At 40.3% G+C, this 21,053-nt stretch overlaps 1 protein-coding gene across 2 annotated transcripts in view; it reads left to right on the forward strand.

Annotated features, from left to right (window-relative positions):
* The window catches only part of LOC145458402 (uncharacterized), a 91,404-nt gene that overhangs the window by 56,999 nt on the left and 13,352 nt on the right, over positions 1–21,053 (forward strand). The window contains exons 18-20 of one of the 2 annotated variants that reach the window (XM_080336764.1): positions 1,951–2,193; positions 7,387–8,259; positions 20,782–20,889. In XM_080336764.1, coding sequence (XP_080192890.1) covers positions 1,951–2,193; positions 7,387–8,259; positions 20,782–20,889 — 1,224 coding nt within the window. The remainder of the gene's footprint in view (positions 1–1,950; positions 2,194–7,386; positions 8,260–20,781; positions 20,890–21,053) is intronic. The other variant, XM_080336773.1, reaches the window with a different exon arrangement.

The following is a 21,053-nucleotide window of genomic DNA, read 5'->3' on the forward strand; positions in this document are numbered from 1 at the left end:
GCCGAGTCAAATTAATTACCTTTATTTTAGTCAACACAATATATTTTTGGTCGAAAAATTTTCAGAATCACCAGTTTTCTAGGAGCTTTGATGGTTTATAAAAAGTGTTCTCTTTTGGGATGTCAGAATATGGTAACCCTATTTCAAAGGGCGTATGGGAGTTTTGGGTAGTGGGGAATGAAGACTCGGAATAAATCTGGAGCGGGGAATGAAGACAAAAAGATTGGGAACCACATCGCTAGAGGTCAAGCCACACAATCATCTCGTATATATGATTAGCGACAATACGCTTGTCTTGATTATCATTAGCGGCAGACCATTATATGCGCAGTAGGTTGTCGAATTTGCGACCCTTGTTATGTATGAGGGAAGGGCCGGGGTATCCAGGGTAGGTTGGGGTTCGACCTCGAAACCACGTTATTTTGAAATACTGATAATATATGTTCAGTATCTATTAGCTCATTTGTAATTAAGAAATTGCTGAACAATGAGTAGGCGCTTTTTAAGGCGAAGCCTCGTATGTCCAACGGGTATCCTGGAGGAAATAGCAATGAATCAATACGCCAGTGGTTCCCAACCGGGGGGGGGGGGATTCCCTTCTTGGGGGTATTTTTGAATTTTTTAGGGGGGAATCTGGCTTAATATTTTCAGGGGATATCTGGCTTTGGCATTGTATCGGAAGATACACTATCTTCACAAGTTTGTTAGATTTGTATGGTATAGAACTGTTAGGTAGAAATTAGTTCTTTACAATTGTATGTTTCTTTGGCGGATTTAATGCTAGGTATATGTTTAAATGCCTTCCGTAGATATTACACCTTCTGAGAAAACGACGCTCACGAGCCTATATCGTTGGGTCCGCGACAGCCACTCGACCAAAATGCTACTAAACAGGAAAACGTCAAGCCGAATTCAGCACAACGCCGCTGATGAAATTGTTTAACTTTTCAAGTCAACATATGAGCTAACGTGAAAAACATACCGTACAAAATCCATCGATTCGAATCAAGTCCATAGCAAGCGGACTTGGTGATTTATTTTTCGTCAGCGGCTACCCGGCCGATCAAGAACAGGTCAAGTTTGACTGTACTTCACTAAAGTTTAGTGCTGTCCGTATTCGCCATAGTTCGGACATATCAGAATATCTTGGCCATTAATTGCTTAATCAACAAATGGTTACGCGTTAAAAAGCTCATTTTTTAGTCACAGGTAACTTTTTCATAAGGAGGGGGGGGGAATTTTAGCTCAAATGTCGGCCAAGGGGGGCACGATACGAAAAAGGTTGGGAACCACTGCAATACGCTATCGAATACGCACGATGATTTGGTTACCCTATTATGGATCATAGAGTTGCAACGGCCAACACGCAGTGCAGAGTATTATCATACCAATGCAGCTGTATGCACTGCCAGCCAGACCTACCTGCAATTGTAGATATGCAGTTGTAACTTATTACGTAACATGGGCGTCAAAAGTTCTAATGTGATAACAAATAAGTCGTTACCGGAATTAGGTATCATTTTGGGTTTATATATTTGTAAATGTCACTGTAACAGCTCAGTGTCTCACCATCTATGAATTTTGCCGCACGTCACTGAAAGTTAAAAACCACTGCAATACAAACTATGGCTAGATTTTTAACTTTCTACCCCACTGTCATTTACCAGATGACAACGTTTGACCCTTGCGCTTACTTGATTGGTTCATATCAGTATTGGTAAATAATCGTATTACCCTACTATCTTTCACGACTCAAGGTTGTTTTACGTGTTCGTACATAGGTTTAAATTCTCGAAGTGGGTATATAGATGTTATGGATGAAAAAATCTTCTCTTCTCTTTGGCTTTGAAAGATGAACAATATAAATTATAAAACCTCAGAAAATTGATCATGTAGTAATTTGCGTTATGTCTGTCTTTTTCCTTGATGTGATAATTTTTCTTTCAATAGGAACTAATGCATCATCAATCACGATTCGTCAGATGGTGAATCAATATCAGAGCAAAAGACTTGGAAATTGTTTTAAATTTTTGACGTCACGATTTCAAGATTACGACGAATTAGTCGATTTTTCACGCTCCCAAATTGGAATAGATCTGCCTGAACCTTTCCTAAGTGGTGCGAGCAAGAGGAAGACAAGTAATGGTATATTCCAACATTGGAACGCATTCGAAAAGTGGATGAATCACATGGGTGAGCATGTTACTGTCGTGACTATACAGTATACATTGGGGTTACCATATTTTTGTGATGCAAATTCCGGACACTCTTTAGCTTTACACTGAGGTATGGACGCATTGCCAGTCAATATTACGCCATACTAGCAAAGCTTCACCTGTCAACTGTATATAGCAGTGGTTCTCAATCGCCGTTCGCGTTTCCTACGTGTCTCGCTTGATGGCTATCATACCCATGACAGTGAAGTCGAAGTCGTTTTATGTATGTAATATTTCCTGAATTCCCAGCAATACTTTATTTTTCCTCGATCCTGAGTAGCAAGCACTGTGCACAATAAGTGACACTAGCGTAAAAGTTGTTACAACAATGTTGTTTTTGGTTGAGGAAGTGAAAAAGTAATGATAATAAAGAAAGTATTTTGCCTCATCTGACTCACTTTTATACGTATTTCATGTAAAACCAGAACACATGACTTTGTTAGACTGTAATCTATTGAATCAGAATTTATATAGTAATCTGACCACATATATTTGCATAACATCCTTTGAGCGCTGTAACTTGCTTACGACGAACTAAATTTCAGTTCATTTGTTTCGGAAAATCTTATGTCATTTTGCACTTTTTCCATTATCGGAATTATGTGTGGATGTCTCATACTTGCAAAACGAAAAATTGCCACTGCGGGGCGGCTATAATGTAGCGTAGGAACTTAGGATTGTTCAAAAATGGCCTTTTATCTCAAATTCTACTGGCTACTTGACAGAATTGTTGGGTTACCTGATTGAAGCGTGCACACCAAATTTGGTTCAATTCCAACCAGTGGCAGGTGTGCATGCTTTAATTTGGTAACCTAACAATTTTTATCAAGTATCCGGTAAAATTAAGGGAAAAAAGTCATTTGTGAACACCCCTATTGAACATGCTCAACTTTGCTTGCCTTGAGGACATATTTACTTAGGAGGATTTCGCATTAAAAATCCGTCTCTTTGACGGAAGTGTGCTGGGTGATACAGACGTAATATGTTAATATTATTATCAGTCATTCAGTAAATCGCACTCGGGAGGTGACGTTTTGTTTTTGTTTTTGGGGTATTCATGGTGTTTGTCGACTACTATGGTCATTTACACCAGGCCGATATTCTTCTTATTTTTCGTAACTGCCGACTTATAGCACGGCCCACCTCTAGACTTTTGTAAGACACCGCTGACACGGATGAGGTGGCGATGAGGAGCCTAGGTAAACCTCGGGAGGTGACGTGAGTCCACTCTTCCGTACAGAGACTGTGATCACAGTGCTATAAATTAATACATCAGAGGCCCTACACTCGAGGTGAGCATGGTGCGGTTGAACGGTCGATGGATTGGTTGCTTATAAGTAATTGATTGATTGATTAGTCGATCGCTCGACACCGTGTTACGGCCCATTGCCCACAATGGGTGGCGACATATCGACAGCAATACGTTCCACGGCTGTAACACCAATGTGTTATGAGTTCGACCGACGACGATTTGGGAAAAAAATCATGTCAATGGACAGTATAGATCAGCGGTCCGAAACATATGACTCGCAAGCCATAGATGGCTCTTTTGGGTATAAGATATGACTCTTTGCCAAACATTTTTTTTTACTGAATTGATCAATATTACGGCAAATTATTAGTAAATTTTCATCACGACGAGAATAATTATTCTCGTGACCGTATAAAAATGTATTTGAGAGGTAAAGACAATGTCGTCTTCGGGGTTAGGGACTCGGGCCCCCTTTTCACAATCCCAAAATCTAAATTACTGTCGCTCCGGCAACCAATATCACTCGCAATTTCGATGTACCCGACTCGAAATCTTGGATTGCACGATACAACGTTTTTCTCAAATACACGCTGTCTGCCTAATCTACGGCGAGAAATAAACTGCCTTGAAGTGACATTCAGAATTACAATTAAACTCTAATTACAAACAACGTCATAGCTATCCACGTTCTTGATTGGTAAGTCGCTTTGTAGTTCCGGTGATCAAAATTTAGGCGTTATATGTTCCCGCTGAATACTTCGAGAATTGCTTGCCTTCAGGACATATTTACTTGGTAGGATTTCGCATTAAAAATCCGTCTCTGTGACGGAATGTTCCCGCCGAATACTTTGAGAATTGAGAAGTCGATCAGTATTTAGATTTTTAGAATCAGTGCGACAGTTACATTCGATTATTTACAGTCATTACAAATTCTAAGCTATTTACGATGAATAGCGGTAGTAATGGCGAGTGTTTGCCTTACCTCTCGTTGTGGGCTTTATTTTCGAAAAATAATAAATATGCAAATCGCCTAATTTTGGGAGTAAAATGTTCAAAATCCAGTCATTCATCGACATCGATAGAAAATACCAATAGTTATTGAAGGTTTCAAAATTTTCGCTCTCTCATCCTGACGGCAGGTGAGGCACTAGGTCACTTGCCTCCCCTGACCACACGTCACTGATGTATCACAACTTAAACTGGGTATATACTGCTGTAGTGACCAGGTTTAGCTTGACTCACGCATGTTATCATGGGTTCTCGCATTTATAAGGAGCACCACGACGAAGCTACGTTCTCGTAACTCAAGTTTCGCATACCAGTACGCTTAGTAGGACTTTAAAAAGAGAAAACGAGGCGCACACGACGAATCCGATGTAGTGAGTTTGCATAAGTGATGTCATGGCGTCGAGAATTGTCAATTGGGACGTACTAGTTGATTGTCATGTATGGAATTTCTGGAGTTGAAATCGAAAAAAATGGGCCAATATGGCTCTTCGGACGCAATAGGTTCCCGACCACTGGTATGTAGATGATAGATAGTCAATGTTGACCGATCGACAATGAATATAGATACTGAAGTTATTCAGCGAATTCATTCCATAACTTTGAAATAATTTCGCGTTTCGTACGGACGCGAACCTTTGTGAATGGTTCTTTGTGAACGCGAACGTTAACCTCATGACGCCACGTGACGTCATATTGCTAATTCCAACCCTACATTTCTGTGAAGTGATTGATATTAATGTACAGAATACCTAGAGACGACTCGGGCTACATAATGCCGCAATTCTGATGTATGACATACTGACTTCTTAAACGTCGTCAAATGAGTAATCTGTCGCGAACTAGAGCAATCAAATGATACAATAATCCCATAAAATCAATATCTTCCGTGGCTTTGCCAACAATTTCGACGAGTACTCGCAAGGGAATACAAGCTTACGTTTTAAAGGGGCACCGCCCTCTAAATATGATGAGGCCTCATATTGAAGGGAAAAACGAAAAAAAAAATATGCCGCAGCTATTTCGTTCAGAATTCCACCGTAATGGAGCGGCAATTTATAGAAATTTCCAAAGTACCTTCACGGTCCAGCTGTCGCGGCTGCGCGTCATTCTTTAACCCGTTATATGGCACCATGTCTTCACCGTCGCACTTGCTCGACGCGAATATGCAGCCACGCAGGCAACGAACTTTAGATAGTTGGAAACCGATGTTATGAAGGAAATATGTCATCAACTATCTATCAACTATCTATCAACCTGCTCTTGTCACCAAGATCTTTCCTGTCACTGGTGATATGTGAGATTCGATTGACTTCGCTAAATATCTACATTGAATTATTGGGGAGATGTGGTACCGATGGATCAAAAATTGCAAAATGATCTCTGGCCCTCAAATCTTCAGCCGAGAATAGCAGATCTTTTGCTGTCTCAACACTTCGATACAAGCTTTACCTTTCGCGGACATTTACATGAATATCCGCCTTTTCCAAAAATATTCATAAACGTTTAAAAGTTGCTGCTCGAACGTGTCACCGGTCCCCACCCGGTGGGTCCAAAGGCACACGACCATGGGATCTATGAGACATACGCTCAAAAACTAAAATTTGTTAACTTGTTTTGTTGTGTATTATAAGCTAAGCTACAGCAAGTCAATGAAGAATGTTTCGTCGCGACGTTCAAGAATAAAATAGATTATATCAACTCAAATGTTGGCAAAAAATCATGTTTTGTTTTACGCCTAAACTTACAAAATTAATGCTACATACATATTTCCCGCAAATGGACATTTTGACTTTCAAATACCTCGCAATAGCGATAAAACACCACAGGTAACTATGATTTACAGCCTATATATATTTAGGCGAGTTTCTGTTGTTAAGTAATTAGTTGGTCCATCTATTTTGCTTGATTTGGCTATGGTACCATAGGTCCCCCACCCCATAAATATTGTAATTGACTTGAAAATAGTCCACTCGAGGATGGTATTGATTCAAAAAATATGTGCCAATGTATACCCTGATACAAGCCCTATACTTCACATCAAAAATTATGGCGGGTTTGTTAGTCTGAAAGGTGATATAGAAAAATGAAAATGTCGATCCAAATTTACTTTACACCCCCTAAAACGTAAATCATTCGTCACAGACCCCATACCTCACGCAGGTCGATTTTTTTTTTGCATGTGAGGAAAGATTTTGTCAGCATGTAATTGTAGAAAAATTCACGGAGTGTAATCATGGAATTATCATGGAGAAATTTTCAAGTATTTTCGGTCCCAGTGATCCATCGGTACCACATCTCCCCTACTGCTGGAGTATAGGCTTCCTTAGGCATAATCTATGATCAATTTCTACTTCGAATATCCTTTTTATTGTCTAGAAATCACAATATCTACTTGTTATTCAGTCTACATTTAGCGCAAAAATGTATTGTCCTTGTGTGTTTGCACCTACTATACTGCTGCAACTGACCACCTCTGTAGCATTTGTACATTTAGTTATGTTCCTGACTCCGATATTCCAGCACATCTATACCCAGATCCGACATTCTATGATAAGAGTCACAAGCATAGTGACGAGAAAACTTAGTGGTATGATCTACAGCTGCAACATCAATAGGTTTTGGATTCGAGTCCAACCGATGTCGACTGCAAAATTCCTTGCAAAGTTTGCAGGTAGCCTACGCCTATATGATGTCTAGAAGTCGGCCGTGCTAATGTCGGCAGGTACGGAATCATGAAAAATACCAGCCTGGTTTTAATGGACAGAGTAGTCGAAAGTCATCGTGACTGCCGCAAACAATAACTCCGGCTAAGAATAGCCGGTATGATGGGAATTTGCGAAGAGCTAGACAAATAAATTTCAAGTTTACGAGTATCTGGAATTGATTGAACTGGTTATTGCCAATGTTCAGATTGTGTCACGAGGAGTCAATTTATTTCCTTCTTCGAAAAAGAGAAAAATATGCGACAAATGCCGTGTCAGAGCACAACAGCGGAAATCGGACAGGAAGGAGGCGCTATCGAAGTTGGCGGCTGCAAAATCAGTTTTGTGGCTGGATCATTTAATAATGTAAAAACTATCACGGTGAAAGCAGAAATCGACTGTACGAAACGGCCTCTTGGGATGGAGGCGATAACGCCCACTATTCACGTTAACACTCAAGCGAATAAGCAAGCAACAGTCGAACTTGAAACATGGTGCAGTTTAGAAGGCGACGAGGAGGACGTAATAGTAATATTGTATAACAATGAAATCACGAAATGGGAAATGGTTGCACCCGTTACCATGAAAAATGAAAGATTGGTTCAGTTTCAAATAAAAGATCACGGTCATTATGTCGCCACCATGCGCCCATCATCATCGCATATCCCCAAATGTTTCGTCAGGCCAATAATCAGTTTCAAAAACACGACCTTCGCAGTAGCTTTGATTCGCGACACAGTCCTCGACAAGAATCAACTACTGGACACAATGAGACAAAATCTGGGAAGCGATCCGATAATGCTGGATTTCGCCTCAGTACCATGCAATAAAACTCAAAAAATCACTACTTGTCTTGAGTGTGTGGTGCCCACCAAAGGTTTCCGATTTATTGACAGTGGATCGTTCATCCATGACATTGATTGCATTATCACATATTCCAAGCAATCGTATGGATACTGTGTGTTAGAAAGTGATGAGACTTATCGAGACTTATCGGGACTTATAAATCTTCGACTAAATCTTTTGGACGGTGAGACGATATTACGCACGGCAGGCACAATCAAACATATCTGGAATCGGGGTGAGTCGAAGTATTTTTTTATTCCGTTTTTATTCTCATAATAATAATTTCCTCCGTTTCACCAACGTTGTGTGTTACCAATTCATTGTCAATGTATCGTTAACACTGGTCGACATTTTTAAATATATTTTTTGCTGTTTTAGAACGATCAATTGAGTTTACCTAACTTGACAATGCTGATTCCGAATTTGCGTTCAGAATTTACTCTTCACGTCAGATTTTTTCGCAAAAATCGAATAAAAATTTTACTCAGAATAGGCTGTATTGAGGGCGCTTATGACCGTTTACGTCCGTATATGATACGAAACACACCCTACAAAGCTACCAACTTACTTTATTGGATTTAAGGTCTTATTATCTTAAGCTATACCCTCAAAATAATCTGGATCCATAGTATTTCCAAGAAGTTAGGATCCCACTTCAATGAGAGAGAGTCATATTTTATTTCCAGATCCGCCTTCCTAATAAGAATACACCCTCTATTGCAGAGGTCTCGAACACGCGGCCCGCGACGGCATTTTGGAATTTCAAGTACTCAACAATACAATCAAGTGCCATATATCTTTTTTAGATACAGGAACTTGAAGTTCACGCTGAAACTACTGTAAAAATCTCTGAAATCTCAACAAACTTCACTATCACATCACTTTCAAAAGCTACCATACGCGGTAGAAGATCAGCTATTACGTCACATTTCTAGTTCATGGTGATAGAAAATGACCCGTTGATGATTCGTGACTGAAAATTGTGATTTGGTTCGGTGCGACCTTCTTGTAAAATTACTCGATTTCGGATTGACTGAGTGATTAAATAAAAATGACTCTAATTGAGTCGGGTTAAACGTTAAAATCAGAGAGGGACTTGCGACTCTGAACGGTGACTTGGTAATCCTACGGACGCAACAATCTATGAAACTTTCATGGAGAATAGTAATATATCAAAATGTCGTAGTTTGCGTTGCGTAGGGTATATAGCTATCTAATCAGGTCTGTATGGCAACAATTGGTTTTTTGTGACCCCCGTGACGCACAGTTGGTTACATGCTGGGTGTTGGTTGTTCTCTTTATCCATGGTATAATTGATAGCGAGTAAGGTAGTAGCAAGCTCAACAGCTGTAAACCAATGAATTCTTCGCCGATTGGACATTTCTATTCCAGGGTTCTCAGCCAGGGCCCGTAGACCACATCGGGGTACGAAGCACTACATCAGGGTGTACGAGATGCATTGTGGAATTAGGCCTGTATGCTGTAGAATATTGTCTTGGCCAATTTATTCAACGGGAAAATAGTCTTCGCGCCACGCGCGGTTTTATGTGAATGGGCTTTCTGATTTTAATATTGGTACCATCAGAAATTGTATTGAAAATGGACAGGGGCTACGAGAAATATTATTGGAAGGGCAAGGGGTACGATCGCTAAAAAGGTTAGGAGGATATGCTATTACTATGGCTCAATAATGAATATATTTAAGTTGGTATTGTTATGTTCCAATAATAATCAAAATCGAACGCTAATTTAATTTGACTTTGGCGATGACAGTAACAACAGCCACTACTTATCACAACGATATCAAAACTAGGATTAGGCTACATCGCTCAAATGCTCTGATATAAGATCAATCTTTAGTAGACTTTAAAATATTCTACATAAAATTGTGGCACCTCAAATGTCCACTAGCTGCAATACTATGACCCGACAGTTTTATGATGCCATGATGCATCCTCTCGCATGATGTCTGTAACTCATTAATTAAAAAAGTATGCTCTGCACAAAAACATCTTTATTCAAATATTTGAAAATGTGTTTTGTCCGTGTCAAGCGTCAATAGTACAATAGTATATTACATTTACACGATGATTGTGGAATACCTGTCTGCGAGTTACCGTCAAATAAGACCTACTTGGAAATTATACATTGAATATTCCTATTGTGGATGCTACGGCCCGCGGCGTCATGAAGAACTAAGAAATTGGCCCGCGTGCGCATTTGAATTTGAGACCTCTGCTCTATTCTATCAACTTCAGTGAGGAAACTATTCGTGAATGTCTTTAGAGCAGCGGTTCTTAAACTATGGGGTGCTCCCCCTTGGGGGCGTGAAAGAATCTGAAGGGGGGTGCGAATCTGCGATCAACTGAAAAAAATTTCGCTCCCTTCGCGCTTTTCCTCCAATTCGTAGTTATTACTCTGTGTATGGTCACAATATCGTATTGAAAAATTATCTCATTAACAGTCATGACCTTTCATGCCATCAAACTATCCGTTGGGATTGCTAGTATTCTCGTTACAGTTTGTGATAGGACGAAAATGGGGGCGCGAAATATTTCATTATCATAAAGGGGGAGTGTCTAAAAAGTTTGTGAACCACTGATTCAAAACGTGCACTATCTTTGATCACACCCTTAACCATGAGATCCAGTTTAATATATAATGGTGGGAATACAACATAGGATCTGTCGATAAGAGAAGGCTCTGAAACATTTTAAGGCCTGGTTTAATATACTCCTTCATCGACAACTTCCTTTTAAGTTAATGATTTCCACTGTCCCCTTCACACATAAAACAAGCATACCTTGTAGTTCTATACAGTTGAACCAGTAGCATATTTATGAGTTCAAAACCAACGGAAACTCTCACGTTTGAGAACCATGTTCCAAATTTGAAATCAAAGTTTCCTATTTTCGTAAGACTACTTGACGCCAGTTGTACTAGCTACAGAGATAGAAGAACATTGGTTTGTGTTGTGCGACAAAACAGCTTTTAGGCTTGATGCGTAAATAAAAAGGCGCAATTCACAGTTCCCAATGTCTCTCTGAGACCTTGAACATCGACACAATAGACAAAAGAGGGATCGGAGGCAAAGAAGCGTGTGTAATGTGTATTCACTATCACGATGGATATATCAAGCAAACGTGGCGTTAGTGCCAAGTATATGTTTGGCTTTTAATCTGGAACCTATATTAAGAGCAGATTCATTTGGCAAATCAGGGCTGTGGTGTCGGTAAATTTTACCACCGACTCCAACTCCGAATCCGACTCCCCACATTTTCAATATACCGACTCCGACTCCGACTCCTGAGTCTTTAAACGTACCGACTCCTACTCCGGCTCCGACTCCGACTCCGACTCCAACAGCAATACCAATTTACTTCGAAAATTATATGCCACAGTAACGGTTAAATGACTATCATACAGTAAATAAACATGCAAATATGATTAACGATGACATTTAAAATTGTTTCATTGTGGCACAGCTCGAATTATTCACTACGCAATTAACATAAAAGATTTCCTTTCTAAATATCCTTTCTTTCTTCATATGTGATGAACATGGACTCACGAATATCCTAATATGCACGAACCATTCAAACAGGATATATATCCAATCCAGTATGATTAAAATGTAGCTAAAACTATCGAACTGCGTAGCTCTGGTGTATGAGTCAGCAACTGATACAGAGATGTAACTTACTAATTTTCTCGTTACACATTGATTATAAGCACACAAACTCTTACTACGAATAGACATTGGTCATTAATAAAATTTAGGAAGTAGTCAAATAGCATATGTATTGTCAACATGCACTAAGTCAGTGGTTCTTAACCTTTTTTCTTCCAGCGCCCCCTTTTAAAAATTATCGTGCTCCAGCGCCCCCCCAACTTCATATTGTAAGGAATGTAATAAAGACAATGAGTAAGAGGGAGGGCCGTAACAGCACTTCGTTAACCCCCCTAAAAACGATTGCCTTGCGCACCCAGAGCGTGATAAACCGAACTTCTGAGGGCTCCGCCCCCACGAACCCCATATCGTGATTTTGATGGTCAGCAAAGTTTGTGTGGCCTGGTCGCCCTAGGTACCAAAATTTTCCATAATGCATGAATGAATAGGTGGTAATCAGATTTACCAGTAGCACTGAGTGAGCTGTTGTATAGGAAAATAAAGGGCACGTAATAAATAATTAAACATATATTCGGGCGTGCCCGCAGGTACAATTATTTGTTACCAAACAAAAAACGTTGGTCCTGGGCCCCCATCGGGTGATAAACCAAACTTCGCGGGACTTCACTCCCAGACCCCCATTAGGCTGTCCCCTATTTGCTGATAGCCTATTAGGTATCTACATTTGGTGTCCATTTACTGAGGCAGCTATTCTCGCCTATTCGCGCGAAGTGCGAAAAATTTCACTAATTAATGATTGAATTGGTCAATATCATCGGGAATTGCATGTAAATTGAGATCAATTTTTATCCTCCCTCTGCTCACGTAAACACATTTACCGGTAGAGCTGAGTGAGGTGCAATGTTTCCTCTAAGCTGTGCACGTGCGCAGTGCTGACACGGTCTCTGCACACAGAAAATATACGTTGCGCACAACAAATCCGGAGTTATTACCTTATTTTAGTCGTTACGCACTGTTGTCCAAGGGTCAGCGCAGTGAGTTGTTGAGTTTGCGCGGACTCATCAAAACTTAAAGCGAACATTGTGAGGTTTCTTGGAAACTGTACGGCCCGTTACTATTAATTAAACATATTCGGGCGGGCGAACCCGTTGGTATGACTTCGTTGCATGATGTTATTTCGTGACCCCCTGTCTGCAATATCAAAAAATATAGAATCGCTCAACGGGGATATCGCCCAACAGGAATATCCCTGTCGCCCAATCGTACTAAACTAAAAGACGCACACGATTTCAGATTGGTATTTCTTCACTGACATATAATTTTTCCCTGCCAGATGGAATTCGTCTTCTGGGGTTCAGATTTCCAAGACAGGAACATTCGGTATCAGTCATTTAGGCGCCCATGGACAATTAAACCTATATGTATTTTGAAGGCTATATGTAACGAAGCTTTCGGTGTTAATTTGCTCTGAATACTCAATAAGGATATGTCCTATCACCACATCATCTACTGCGAAGCCATTTTTCTCCAGCGCCCCCCATACCGCCCCCCTGAGCCCAGCGCCCCCATATCGCCCCCTGAGCGTTTCCGCCCCCCTTCAAGATCGCCAGCGCCCCCTGGGGGGCGCTGGGGGCAAGGTTAAGAACCACTGCACCAAGTCAAGTATTCAAAGACTAAGACTTGCAGTCTTTCTTAGTCAATCGACCCCAGCAGTTCAGCTACACTACAAATATATCTAATTTTGTCAAGTGGGAAGCAGCGTTTGGTTATATTTACATCAATTTTACAAAAACCATACGATGTATTTACTCTGACACAGTATCATGGTATCATTCCAAAAATCGCATCAATTTGTGACTTCATCGCGAGGATGCATATTGCGATTTTCTTCCTGTATGCAACTGAATTGCAATTTGCAAATAATGTCCAATTTTATCGATTTCAGGGGTGACAAACCTTTTCGGCCAATGGGCCACATGAGATGTACTAACCATCGGGCGGACAACTGGAATGTTGATAACTTTTTTTAGTCGCCCGATAGGAGCGAACCGAATTAGGTAACGTTAAAAACAAGACTTATATTACTCCGCTTCAAAATTGATAAAAATTATGTCATGCAACTGCGCAGTGTGCAGTTATGCCCTGGTCGCACCAAGCGCGAAATTTTTTCAAAGGTAATGAATGAATTCTATCAATAAATATGATACTCACATGTATATGGCAAGGACAGGATTATTCGGCGTTTAGACAAAGCGATATCGACGGTTCCGGTGAACATGCCTCTATCATTTTGTTGCAATTTTCTAATTTCGAGAATTACCTCGCAAGCCACACAAAACCTTCTAGCGCGCCACATTTGGCTTGGGGGCCACGGGATGGCCCCCCTGATCTGTATCGCTATTAATACCGGTGATTGAGGAAACATGAAAATCCTCTTGAAAATCCTTTGAAAGCAATTGTTTTCATACTGAAGGAGTTGGAGTCGGATTCGGAGTCTGAGTCAGGGTCATTTTCACCCACTCCGACTCCAGTCAATATTGTTTCCACGACTCCAACTGCGACTCCGACTGCAGCCACTATAGTTTTCACGACTCCGATCCATCAAGCGAAAATGAGTCAAACTCCGACTCAGGCTCCACAGCCCTGTGGCAAATTCAAATTTATGACAAAATTATTTCACACTTCACACTCATGCTGAGAACATTTTTAAGACAAAGACTCTTCACCGAGAGAATCTTCTTCAAATGTTGGTAAGACTTTGGAATGCAATGGAATTGTGACATCTGTCCCATGAGGGATCGGTCGCATTGCGCAAGTCAAATTGGATATTGAATTTTATGCTGATTTTTGACATTGAATAAAAAAAAACATGAACAAAAGTAACAATCTTTTCCATGTCCATGTGGCTCTCTCCAAACCGTTGGCACACTGAATACTAGAGATTTTCGTTTTTGAATGCTTCACAGCCTCAATGTCGCTTTATTTTTCATTGTTTGTGCTGTGCAATCTGCATACCTCTTCTTTACATCGCCTTGACCTTGGTGGGTGTCTGATTTCAAAGGCCACTCCAAGTCGTTCCGACACATCTTTTCATCGTATCGCAGTTTTGCAATGTTTTGAAAGTAATAAATTATTATTAAATTGATACTGATATCAAAAACTAGGCCTAGAATAATTGCATTTGTACATTCTTATAAAAAGTTACTTTTACTTCTACTTGAGTAGAATAAAAGTTACTTCTACTTCCACGTGAGTAGAAATTGACGCCGCTATATCTACTTCTACTTGAGTCCCTATGCTAAGTACTTTTATCACATCTGATGACGTCAGAATGGTTATAGCTACGACCAAACAGCAAGCAATACGTTCCGAGAACAGGCTATTTTTAGCACTGAAATGTAAGATTTTAAATCAGAGATTATAAAAATTCTTCATGCGATAGAAAAGAAAGCGAATTCATATTCATAATCAACTAGTAAAAACCCAGAAAGCAACAATCCTGTCGATCAGTGTAAATTCTTCCCCTGTATATATGTAAGTGTGATTCATCGATGAAATCACAATGTCTCAAAGTGAACATCTTAGCAGTTCTAATATTGAATTCATGGTATTTCATAATATTGCATTTGAACACTTCGTTATAGTTGTCAACAAATTAGTTATTCGGGGTGTCAAGCGATATCATGGTTTCATCCTTTGTCGCTGTACTCATTGCCGTGTGACTTTTGATTTTGAATCTCATCATCGAAAATTTCATCATGCAAAATTGTCTTGATATATGTCTGAAGCGACAGTGTAACTATGATCTATCGCGTAGGAGTCCAGAATATCATGGCTCTTCTGAATAAAATGGACATTGCTTACTGGATGTTAATATTATTATATTTATTATTATAAGTAAAAATCGTGATAGTGGCGTCTATCACAGCACAGATTTTGTGCGCTACTTCTATACTGGTTATTACAATGAATTTGCATTATCCAAATATATACAGCATCGCTCAGTCCTATTGGCATACCAACAATAGGGTTGTTCAGAATTGACCGACTTTCAAAAAGTCCAGGTTTTCAGTCCGATTCCCATGCCTTATACCTTAAAAACATATTCTGGCTACTTTTTTTTGTAACTCGTCCCCTGCATCCGTGTGCACATTGAGCTGGAAGAATAGCAGCTGAAAATAGGGGATTCCCCTAAAATCTGAGTGTCACGATTTTACCTAGCCTAGTTAAAGTGACATATAACAGGGATTTATGCAGCTGTTGCGGTTTGGAGTGCTACAGAACCTCACTATATAAGTCATTCCTAGTTCAGGATATCATTTCCATGTCCCACACTGCCTTAGAACTGCTCAAAACTACCTAAAACTGATAGTCATTTTGTTGGATCACATATCCTACACCCCTCAAACCTATCCGGCACTGCTCATCAATTTCCTGGATCCCCATGTGCAAGAATACAACTGTAAATGTAACATCCACTCACAGCCACATAATAAACATCACAGGAAACGAAAAAATAAGGCAAAGAAAGAGATCAACTTGGCAAAATATTACATAAATCAGGTGGATGAAATGGTTGCTTTCGAGAAATCTGCATATCTGTTCCGGTGATCTTCCACAGCTTGTAGGAGGCTCGCTCGCTGTTTTTTGTCATCCGTTATGAACGCAGCATAGTCGGTATTCAATTTTACCATACGCTCTGCTGCATCATTAACTACTTCAACAGTATTCACAAATTCTTGAGCAGTCACGAAATCCGGATCAGTTTGCCATTCCGATACTGGAAGACTCAACCAATCATGTTCCACATGTATAGCATCAAATAGAAACCACGATTCTGGCCCAATCAAATCGACCATCCTCATTGACTCAGAGACAGAGTCAGAGATCAGACTGAGAGGCATACCTCTGCGAAATTTTTCAGGGATTGGCATTTTCAGCAATTTAGCAGCCATCGCTTCCTTCAGTTTGTCAGGAATCTTTGGATTAGCCGAGAACATGGTAAATACCACCATTTCCTCAGTTAGATACCAATGATGTTTTCGCAATTTCTTGTATGCCACATCAGCAACAGTGAGATCGCATAATGAAAAGTTTTTCATGTCATGAAGGAATTTGAGACAATTCCAAGGTGCGTCACATGCAATACCAGTTTTCAACCAAGCTGGAACATAAAACAAAGCAATGAATGTATTGATTCGTTCCAACTTTTTAATGAACTCTTCAGAATAGTCCATTTGCTCACTCCACATGAACATTTTTTGACAGTACAGGACTTGACTCATCCATCTAGCGCTATGAGTAGCACCAGGCTTGCGAAAACGATGATCAACATATTTGTCATCCAAATCGCCAAGGTGCCTGTTGCACATTCTCTGTAGTCATCTCTTATCAAGACTTTTTTCTGCTTTCCATCATTGGGTTTCATCAGTGGAATTATTTCTTGCTTTGCTTCATCAGCTTTCATCGCCAACCAGCTGCCTTCAACAAACTTCAGCGTTTTATAGCTTCTTGATTTATCAATATGTTTCCACTTCTTCTTGAAGGTATTAAAATCCGTGTTTTCAGGGCCTGTGGTTGTCGATCCAAACAAACACTTCCAAACCTCTCGAATGACCAGTTCATAAATATGATGGCGACAGGCATTGTAGAAAACTTTCCTGGTAATCAATTCTTCAAGTAACGGAACCGCACCTTTGTTTTTACCAGTGTTTGAGGATGTTGTGTCAAACACAAGAGCTCTAACAGATTTTGTTAAATTCCAAAGTTCCAGCAGTTCAAATGATGCATCAGCCTGTGCTTTTCCTATAGCACTTTCCAGAGTTTGAATGCCAAGAAGTTTCCCTTTCTTAAATGCGCCGGAATACGCAGACGATGCGAGCACTGCCAAGGCCTCAGATTGATATCCTAGACGACTCTTAGTGAGCTTTCCATCCCAGTGCAATGCAATGTGCTCTGGCGGATTGGTGGATATTTTTTCAAAGATAGATTCGGAAATTTTCAAACGATTTGCAATGCGTCGTCGATAGGTCCCAGATCTTGAAAGATGGAAGTCATTAGGGTTGCCATCGCAAGCTTTAATCAGTGCTGCAGTTATCATGGTAGCGGCATTATCACTGACTTTCAAGCGATCGAAAACCTGGCATAGGTCTTCGTCGCTGAATAGGTTTACAGGAGCTTTTAGAGTCACAAATTTAGCGGAATGACCAGATGTCGACTGTGCAAGTTCAAAATCAGTGCTGTGAGAAGTGTCAGCTACCTGTGAAGATATAGATGAGCTCTCTGTAAATTCACCTTCGCTACTTGATGCTGGTGCAGACTCTCTTGCACTCATGGTCCGTCTCTTTTGTTGCACGATTTTCGCTTTCAACACTTTATCTTTGCCACCGATCGTTGCTAATCTCGGACCCCTTTGATCCTGATAAAATGCTATGTCTTCACGTTTTTTATCGTCAGAAAGAAGTCTACTTGCTTCAATTGTCGCTATCGCGTCAGGGGCTCCAATATCCCATAGCTTACTCAGTTTGACTTCAAAGTCGCTTTGTTTTTTTGATACATGTTGCCGGCCTGCAGTTTTCTTTAGTGACAGCCATTGTTTCCATACTGTTTCCAATCTTTTAGTGGCATTGACTTTTGTGATAGTCTTTATGCCAGCAAGTAACCAAAAACCGATCACTTCATCTACTGCGATCTGGATGTGTGACTTGACTGGTTCATTTTTTAAAAATGAATGCTCTCTCAGGTGCAGCACATATTGCATAACTTGCCTTAGAGTGGGCAACTTCGATCCCGCAATGGCTTCCTCAGATGGCCCAACTAAGAAATGCTGTGTCTGCGATCGTGTTCTTCTAGTTTTCTTCGGTACTGCTGCACTATATGACGATTTTCTTTTTTTTCAGACATTTCGCACTACACTAATCCTAGAAAAACATATATACATAAACTCAGTCAAGCAACAAAGAATAGTGGAAAACATTTCAGTTCTTTTAGAGTTTTAGGTCGAACACATACTGCATAACTTGCACAGGAGTAGCCAGATTAGATCCAGTTATAGATTATCGAAGATAGTTATTCCTAAATTGGAAAAACTCATACCAGTATATTGATATCTTGGGATATAACAAAAAATTTAGAGCAACCAACTGGCGGTTTTCCCCAGTCACTAGTATAGACATTTGCAAGCTTTGTTTCTATCCCAGTAAAAAGGAAAAGAGTATCAGGTCTATTATATCAAATAGTTGTATACTGCTATAATACTATGTTCACTAATCACACGCTAAACTAGGGTTGCCATACGTCCGGAATTTCCCGGACATGTCCGGAATTTCACTGTTCAAACTAGCGTCCGGGAGGAATTTGTAAAATATGCCAAATGTCCGGAATTTTGACGTAGGCTCATAATTTTTTTCGTAAATCAGCATAAAAACAATATTTTTGGGAATATTTATGCTGATTTATGATATTTTTCTTCGCGCTGCGCGCGATTTACTATCACCTTTATTGATTTTAATATGGAGACTACCACCCTCGCCAAAACCGCCGTAAAATATAAATAAAAACGACCTTCATTTACTGGAATAAGCCTACTTGTAATCACAATTATAGGATAACGGTATATTCCTAGAGATCGTTAAGGCCGTTCACATGCTTTATTCAAAGATAGTGGTTTCAAACGGAAGGGGGTCTTTTGCCTTTATTCTGGGGTTTGTGAATATCTTGAACGTAATCAGCTTCCAAAATATCCCGTGAGTAAGTCTGGGCAAAAGTGCTGACTTCTTTTAGTAATCAGCTCGTCAAATTTTGAACTGGGCCACGGAACATTTTCAAATTGGAGATGGAGTCGCGACCATGAAAGGTTGGAAACCACTGGATGTGGGGTGTTTATAAAGCCCCGTGGTGAGCACCGGCATAAGGCTGATAAACAATCTTATACAGGTAGAACATGAACATGACTTAATGATGTGCAATTACGCTCCCTGTATTTTCGAACTCATCATCCTCCACCAGCACTACCGCTAACTCTGATCGTGAGGGCGGAGAGTAGTAGGCTTATCTATATAGTAATACATGGAACGACCAATATTATTGACAGAATTTATTCAAATAATTTACCGACCAGATGCATATAGAGACCAGATTCATAAAGCAAGCACCCCCCCCCCCCCCCCCCCCCCGCCCAGAAGTTGCATCGATTACCCCATAGTGTGGGCTCAAAACCATTGTTTATTTGGGCGGAAGGGGGCTGAAAATATGTGCTTTCGGTCCCGGTTACACAACACACAGCCACATACTCCTGAACCGGACCGTGGCCACCTCTGGTCTATGAGCAAAGCTTTGCTAGTGTGACGTCATAACTCATTTTGAAATCCACTAGTGGGCGCTAAAGAGTGTCCGGAATTTAGGTTGCTGAAATATGGTAACCCTACGCTAAACTCGCTAATAGCATGAGTCAAAACGCCGCCTGATAAGTCCTGCACCTCAATCGTAAACACAGTCCATCAACAACAAAGCAGCAAGGCACCTGACTAATCAATGATCCCCGTTTCACAGCCGTGCGCAGCGCTTCATCAGCGCTAGAACATACGCGTCACGTCAATGAGAACACACGCCATTCCTGTCGAGTCACTGACAACGGGGGAATCCCCTAATTCCGAATAAATTTTTAGGTGCATGAGACAACGGCAATGTGCACACGGATGCAGGGGATGAACTACAAAAAAAAGTTGCCAGAATTTGTTTTCAAGGTATAAGGCATGGGAAACGGACTGAAAACCTAGACTTTTTGAAAGTCGGTCAATTCTGAACAACCCTAACCAACATGCATGTTCATATTATATCTAACGATTGAACTTTTGATTTGCATCTGATCGTTTCAACACTAATTCCATTACGAGACAACCCGAACTTCAACTCATGCCTGCTTAAGTCCGTCCCGTTATAGTATGGTGAAAGGATTGTGTTGTGCAATGACAAGGAATTTTATGACCCTCGGGAGTCGGGATCTCATTACCTAAGTTTAGTGACTTACTCTCGGGTTGCAATCGATCTTGCAGCTCGTAAATTTGTATTTAATACATGCATGTCCATCGATGGACGGAATATCACAACGCTTCTATAATATTACAGGATATGCTAATTTGAACGCAGGGGTTATCCAAATTAGTGAAGCAGTGACCCATCTTAACATCTCCGGAAGTAATATCGGAAAAATCGAAATTATTAATTCACCGCAAGGTAAGCGAGTATCTTTTATGGGAGAGTCATTTGCTATATTCTGGTAGTTCATTAGAATACCCAACACAGAATATTATTGAGCAACATCTTCAGCATATAATTTCCAATGCTAACCTATGGAAATGATATTCCGTTTCATAAAACGTACGGAGATTTCGGTAGCG

This window comes from Botryllus schlosseri, chromosome 2 (genome assembly GCF_051294905.1).
Source record: "Botryllus schlosseri isolate E-star chromosome 2, Bs_hap1, whole genome shotgun sequence".
Classification (NCBI taxonomy): domain Eukaryota; kingdom Metazoa; phylum Chordata; class Ascidiacea; order Stolidobranchia; family Styelidae; genus Botryllus; species Botryllus schlosseri.